This window comes from Propithecus coquereli, unplaced genomic scaffold, assembly GCF_000956105.1.
Source record: "Propithecus coquereli isolate 6110/MARCELLA unplaced genomic scaffold, Pcoq_1.0 Scaffold3, whole genome shotgun sequence".
NCBI lineage: Eukaryota > Metazoa > Chordata > Mammalia > Primates > Indriidae > Propithecus > Propithecus coquereli.
The window spans coordinates 6,225,977-6,233,645 of record NW_012148618.1 but is presented as its reverse complement, the minus strand read 5'-3'; the positions used below and the strand labels follow the sequence as shown (position 1 = coordinate 6,233,645).

At 35.5% G+C, this 7,669-nt stretch overlaps 1 protein-coding gene across 1 annotated transcript in view; it reads left to right on the top strand.

Moving 5' to 3' along the window:
• The window catches only part of AQR (aquarius intron-binding spliceosomal factor), a 100,278-nt gene that overhangs the window by 75,980 nt on the left and 16,629 nt on the right, over positions 1–7,669 (top strand). Inside the window, exons 25-28 of the mRNA XM_012649118.1 lie at positions 65–202; positions 5,131–5,202; positions 6,254–6,441; positions 7,307–7,478. Coding sequence (XP_012504572.1) covers positions 65–202; positions 5,131–5,202; positions 6,254–6,441; positions 7,307–7,478 — 570 coding nt within the window. The remainder of the gene's footprint in view (positions 1–64; positions 203–5,130; positions 5,203–6,253; positions 6,442–7,306; positions 7,479–7,669) is intronic.

The window sequence follows — 7,669 nt, the reverse complement described above, 5'->3', positions numbered from 1 at the left end:
TATGGTTGTATGCATAAACTATGTGTTTTTCTAAAATAATCTTCACTGCTCCCCACTCCTGTAGGAATTCAGAGCCTCTGAACTGCTTCGCAGTGGACTGGACAGATCTAAATACCTTTTGGTGAAAGAAGCCAAAATTATTGCCATGACCTGTACTCATGCTGCCTTAAAACGACATGATTTGGTCAAGTTAGGTTTCAAGGTAAAGACTTATATTTTAGTTCCTTAATACATCACATCTATTCAGCTGTTAGTTTTTTTGTTTCCTTACTTTTTATTTTTAGATTACATAGGCCATTTGCCTTGGAGATCGACTCGCTTCTTATTGAAGTTCTCATTTATAATCATTTAAAAATGTCTCTTTTAAAAGTGGTTGGTAATATCACATGTTTATGTGATTAGTGAACTCTAAATCTAATTTTTCTAAACCTAGTTATTGGTAACATGTCCATTAAGTAACATTATTACCATCATAAATTTGGTTGTCTGTCCAAATTCTCATACTTATTAAGATTTTATGTATACTAAGTATCACATATTTAAAACTATGCAAACAGAACTAAAAGCTATGAAAATAGCGTTTCCAATGGTTTTCACCTGTTAGACATCTGTATGCTTGCATTGTTCATATATTAGTCGTACAACCAGTCCCTGTTATTTTTTCATTCAGTAAATGAAAAGCCTACCATATGAGGCTATGGAATACTATTATTTAGACTGTAAAATGAGATATTAAAATGACTTCATCATATGATAAATACAGAGGGAAAGCATGATAGCCCATTAGCCTGCGACTCATTTGCAGTGGAATGTAATGATTGAGCAGTAAGTTTGAATTTGCAAACCCTTTGTGACTTTGCTAGTGATACTTACCTGAACTCTGATTTTAATACAAATTATTTAACTCCTCTGTAACTGGTTTATCTGTTGTTTAAAATAAGATTTGTGTACTGGTTCGAATTTGAAATTAGCAGTTTCATTTGTTGTTGAAAGTAACTGACAATTTTAAAATGTTATGAGCTCACTGAAAGGTGCTAAATAAATTCAAGGTGATAGAATTGTTATCTTGGATGAAAGGTTCCTCAGCTGCAAGGTAAGACAAATATGATAATTTATTAAAAGATAGTGTGAATTTACCCAAGTGGTGTGAACTTACCCTTTTGCAAATTATTGTGAGAATTTTTCACCTAAATATTTTGTTCTTGGGACTTTGAATTCAATATTAAATCATATCAATCTAATAACAAGGGAAAATAATACAGTCATAATTAGCATTTTTGCTTTTATGTAGCTTTTCACATGTATTCTAAAAAAATTACTTGAGGCTTATTAAATTTTCATTAATCATTTTCTATACTTAAATCAGGCTATACACCTAAAGACAGCATGAGTGCTGATAGGTTTTTTTATATTTTTGATTTTGAAGTTTTATTTTTATCAAACTTAAGCTTTTAAAAACCTTCTAGATCTACTTAACATAAAAAAGGACAGTCCCTACTTCCCTGATCTTCCCCAGTTATCCAGTCCTTCAACTCTTAGTATTTCTTCTGTCCTTTTCATCTATATCAGTAAAGAATGTTAAATTTCCATTTTAGACATTGTCTTTTAGGCAATGACTTTGCCATTTTCAAGGATGTACACACACACACACACACACACACACACACACGCGCAGACGCACCTGCGTGCATACACTTTGCCTTCCTTAATACTCCCAACGTAGTTATATCATAATTTTGGATTGCATCAATATTGGGTGTTTACATTATTATTAACATGTAAACACTATCACATTCAAGCAGGGACATATACAATGGTTACTTTTCCTTTCATGCATAATTTTTTGTTTTCTCTGCAATTACTGTCATAGTTTTATTGTTGTTTTTGTTTGCTTGTTTTCTGTTTTACCACCATTTCAAGCCAAAACTCTCCTTAGTTTTAAATCTCTTCTCAGTACATTTAAAGACATCACATACATGTTCTTGGATACCTCTCTCCTGGATTCTCCTGACCTATTAAATATTTCGGTTCAGATGGCATCCATTCTAAGCCTTTGCCTTTCCGTAAGTCAGAGTCTCTGTTTCCTGCATTGCATGTCTTTCTCTCATTTACTTTAGTGGAGCACATCTTCCAGTATCTTTCATGTGAAAGGATGAATAGGAAGTCATATATTTAAGACTTGCCACATCTAAAGAACGTCTTTGGTTAACCCTCACATTTGATTAGCATGGCTAAGTATAGATTTCCAGATTGGAAATAATTTTCCTTCAGAATTTTGCGGAATTGTTCCACTTTTCTCTAGCTCCCAGTGTGGCTATTGAGAAGCCCAAAGCCATTCTGATTTTTTATGTTTTATTTCACTTTTTTCTTCTTTTGGGAAGTTTTGCAATACTCTCTTTGTCCCTAGAGTTCTGAAATTTCACAGTGGTATGTCTTGGGGAAACAGAGGAGGAAGTAAGATCTGTTTTGACTCTTATTTCCTGGCTCCCATGTATACAGATTTTGACATAATTCCCATTTTCTGTAAGGTACTCCTTTCTGATCCCACCGTCTTAACTCTGCCTGCTTCTTCCAAGTCCCCAGATCCTCTCCAGACACTCTGTCTTCTATTGGGAGTGAGAGAGGAGGGACATTCATTTGGTTTCCTAAAGTGGGGAAGTCTAACTGCTTCTTTTAACCAATCCTATGTCATGTCCAGTGTTATTTTAGGGAGTTCCCAGAGGTAGTGGCAATCATTACGTGTTCAGTTCATCACCTTTTAGCAGAAGTCTGTCACTTTTGTTTGAATTTCTATGTTGTTAAATTCCAATTTATTTCTAACACAAAGGTAAATGTTAGTTCTGATTTGCATATCTGTTTTCTGGGATTGAAAATATGATTTTGATCATCTTAAACCCATTTCGAGTTGTAGAAATTGTAGAAGGAAATGTATTAGAATAATAATCAAAACAACAACAAAATAGCTATCCTTTGTTGATGTCAACTATGTACCAAGTCCTGTGTACACCAGGCTTTTTACAATAATTTCTTTGTTTTCTTTGCAACTAGATTTTCATGCATGATATCTTCATTTTATAGCTGAGAAAGTGTGACTCAAGAGAGATGATAGAGGCACAGGTAGTCAGTTATAGAACTAGGATTAAAACATGGTTTTCTAAGAATCCAAAACCTGTTGCGTTCTTCCTCTTAAACCACCCTGACCTTATCCCAGTAGCTATATTCCACTAAAGATTCATAGAACTGTGGTAGCAATGGCTACAGAATTTAGGAATCTCTAAAAGGTTACAATAAGCTAGCTCCTAACTTGGTCTCTAGTATGGAGCATCAAGTGCCAACCCAGTATTTAGTATCTTAGTAGGGATTAGTAAGGGTCAAAAGAATGAATGATCTAGCAATGGTATACTTGGAAGAACTAGCTAAAGTGCTGATAATTTTGGTTTGGAATTAAAATCTCCTTTTTAAAAAGCAAAATCTATAAATATGCTTTTATAAGTTAAATTGCTTTGGGTTTTCAGAAAACAGGCCGTTTAAGCTGTCTTCTTTTGAGCTGCTCCTACAGTGTTTTGCATGTAGTATCTATTATCCTGAGAGTCCATACAGGGACTTCTTAGAAAATATGGCTCTTTGAACTCCTCCGCCTCTTCAGCTCCCACCAAAATGACCTGATCATTATAAGAGAGAAATTCAACATCATATATAGCTAGAGCAGAGACCCATCCACATACCTAAACCTTCAGGTTGTTTTAGTAACAAGCAGTGTAGTTAATGTCCAGTGGAATCCAGCCCAGTTACCAGTCCTGGACAAATACTGATACAAGCATCTTTTGGTAAACACAAGTAGCATAGAAATTACAGGATATAGTCTACGGCCATACCACCCTCAACGTGCCCGATTTCATCTGATCTCAGAAGTTAAGCAGAGTTGGGCCTGGTTAGTACTTGGATGGGAGAAATTATAGGATATATAAACAATTAGTTTAAAAGAGGAGAGTTAATCAAGCATTTAAAGTAAATACGCTCCTCCTACCCTCTGCTTCTCTAGAAAATAAAATAAGGGGAGAAAACTTTATAAACAAAAAAACAAAGGAACTTTTAACGTGCACTTGGTGAGACTCATGAAGAAGATACTGTACCAATAAAACAAGAAATAGAATGTTATACTAAGTAGCAATCAGAATTAGAAGTGAAAGAAAAGATAAAGCATGTTGAAAACAGATCTAAAAGAGAATTGGGCAGATAGAAGAGCAGTAATTATCAAGGAATGAAATTGCCTTATGTTTGAGAAAGACTTCATTTTTCATTGTGTAGCACCTAATGTTACTGGGCTGGGGAGAGGATACAGGCGTTAAGTAAATATTGAAGATAGAATTACAAAAGGAAAAAAGTGACAGATAACGTAGGAAAGTCAGGGACCAAATTGAATATAAGCCCTTGTTAATACATCCCTGCAGGCCATTTTAAGGGATTTTTTTAGTGGGATACCAGTGAAGGGTTTGAAACCAGCAGGTGACATGATTCCTATGACTGTTGTATCTGTGGCTTAAAGTCATCAAGACAGGAAAAGGATGGAGTTGGAGGGAGACTGCTGGCAGTAGTCATAGTGGTGGCTTCGACTTTTAGAGTGGTAGTGCTGGTAGAAATAGAGAAAAGTGAGTAGACTAGAGGGAATTTTGAAGGTAAAATTGATATGTTTTGGTGATGGATTGAATGCCCAGGGGTGAGACAGAGTGGATTGATGTGATGCATAGGATACATAAGGAAAAAAAATTACCCCAAATACTACCCAGGGTAAAAGTACCAATGGGAATGACCTCATGTATAATTATAAATTGATTGTTGCTGAGACAGAATTTAAAGAGCTAAATCAATACTGCAATCCAAAAAATGATATGTGAGATCGCCTCAATGTAGAGCAATATACTTAGGGGGCTTTCCTGAGGATTAAAGACTTGAATTGGAGATCATTTAACGATGAATGAGATCATGAACTTCCTGTTTGAACAATTTGTATGTTGTTATTTTTATCTGAAATTATTTGGAGGTTTTAGGGGACGGTTGTTATGGTTGTAGTGGTCGTCATTTGTCTTTAAGCTATATTTTTGACAACCTTCCGCTTTTTGTCTTTCTCAGTATGACAACATTTTAATGGAAGAGGCTGCTCAGATTCTGGAGATAGAAACTTTTATACCTCTTCTTCTACAGGTAAGAAATTAAGATCTAGACAAAGAAAATAGAGTTTTAAGAATTTTGAGGGACAGCATCAGAAAGCTATACCATTTGGGGTTGCTTATTACCACAAATTATATATTTTCCTTAACTTCATTATGTTTGGTATTCTATTTTAAGCCTGTAAACTTCCTTTCATCTATTCACTTATTTCTAGGAGTACTATTTAAAACTTCATAGTTTATCTATAAAGTAGTTTTGAAAAGACTTAGTCATTTTAATCAAGAAAATTACATTGTTATGCAGTTCAGAGGGAAGATAAGCTGTTTCTTCATTTCTTTTGTTATAATTGTTTCTAGAATTGTTTTTATGTTCTCTGAGGACGTTGCTTTTCTTTATGCCTAAATTTTTAGCTAAATGTTTAAGAATGTTTCTTACTGTACGATATTTTTTACTATTGAAGCATTAAAAACAAAATGTGGAATTCCCAATTTAAGAATAAAGACTGCTCTGATCCACAGATAAATTGAGTTCCAAAAGTTGTTTTTATAAACCAGATTATTTGCAACTTGGAATGTGTTTTATCAGGATATATTTCAAGGAACAAGGAGATACATAGAGCAGTAAATTGAAGAGTAGTGTAGAAAGTTAAAGAAGGTACAGTTTTTACTGCCTTGGTGAGTTCAGAACTGGTGGGTTCAGCATAATTGTGAAACAAGGTGTTTACTTTGCATTTTTCTATTTCTCTTCTTGGGCTTCTGTTTCCTTCTGTGTACTCTTTGCCTAGTGCTGACTTCAGCCTTCCAGACGTCTTTGGATTACTCTGCCTGTTAGAGTAGAGTAATTCCATGCTTGACTTCCCAATCCCTCCCCGCTCCCTCACCCACTATCAACCAAGAGCAATGAAATCCATACTTGATGCATGAGTTGTTCTATAAATTTGGCAAACTCTTCTGTGTGGAAGTGGTAAAGATTGAGAATCTGTAAGCTAAGGAAGCCATTTGATGAAGAGTGAGTCTTTGTGTAATAAGTTGGAGACTAACAGAATAATATATTATTTTGCCATTTCCTCACCTTGCATTTCTAGAATCCTCAGGATGGATTTAGCCGACTGAAACGATGGATTATGATTGGTGATCATCACCAGTTACCTCCAGTCATTAAGAACATGGCCTTTCAGAAGTATTCAAACATGGAGCAGTCTCTCTTCACTCGCTTTGTCCGTGTTGGAGTTCCTACTGTGGATCTTGATGCTCAAGGGAGAGCCAGAGCAAGGTAAAGGAGACAGAAAAACAAAATCACTCCTATTTAAGGACATTTAGTTCCATGATCCAAGTATTTGTAAACATCTTTTATATAGACTTTAACATTCTCTGCTGTCCTGGAACTTGCCATCTACAAATCTGAAAGTACCTTTATTGCTTTCTGCATGAGATACGAATTGACCAAATAAATAATTTCCTTCATTTTAGTCATTGAGGTTAATTTAAGTGACTTATAATCTAAAGGCTTCTTTTCACTGTCCCTTCCCCTTTCTTCATGTCCCCAAAAGATATAATTAGTAAACGAGCACTTTCACATGTCCTCCCCAAGGTAGTGGGGCCAGGATTTGGTAGCTGGTGCTGAGACAAAACCCTTGATTGTGTCCTTGCCCTGGGACTGTACCAGTGGCAGCTGTCACTCAGTGGTACAGAGACCATTCTGTGACATCTTACTCAACTTTATGCCTTTCTCCTGTTACTCTAACCTTAGGCTCTCTTTTCCCCTTTGTATCCTTTGCCATACAGAAAAAAGAAAAGATAAAAAAAAAAAAGATATAGAGCACAGACCCCATCTCATAGTTACTCCTAAATTGTTCTCAATTTACAGAGTCTTCCAATAATTTTTTAACTTAAGAAATTAAAGGTAGCATTTACTCAGCACAGTAGAGTTATCATTTTTATAATGTCTTCAGTCTTCTGACCCTTGGTTTATTGAAGTAGGGAGGGTAAGGTTGAAAAAGCATTATGGCTTAAAATGTGAGCAAAAATGAGTAACATGAAAATTAAACGGAAGCACAGTCCCTCAGAAACCTGATGTATATTAAAAGGGATTTTACGTCACTAATGTTTCCTGTTGGGGGGGATTTGTCTTTGGAAAGCTTGTGCAATCTCTACAACTGGCGTTACAAGAATCTAGGAAACTTGCCCCATGTGCAGCTCTTGCCGGAGTTCAGTACAGCAAATGCTGGCTTGCTGTACGACTTCCAGCTCATTAACGTTGAAGATTTTCAGGGAGTAGGAGAGTCGGAACCTAATCCTTACTTTTATCAGGTAAGAAAAAACATGAAGCTTTTAAGTTTATTTTGCATTTGTCTGACTGAAGTAATACCTAAATCAGTGATGTTGAACCATTTGGCTAACCCTTGAAAAAAAGGAAAATTAGAGCCCCAGCTTATACACAACACACACAAAAATCAATTTCAGATGGAGAGTCGGAACCTAATCCTTACTTTTATCAGGTA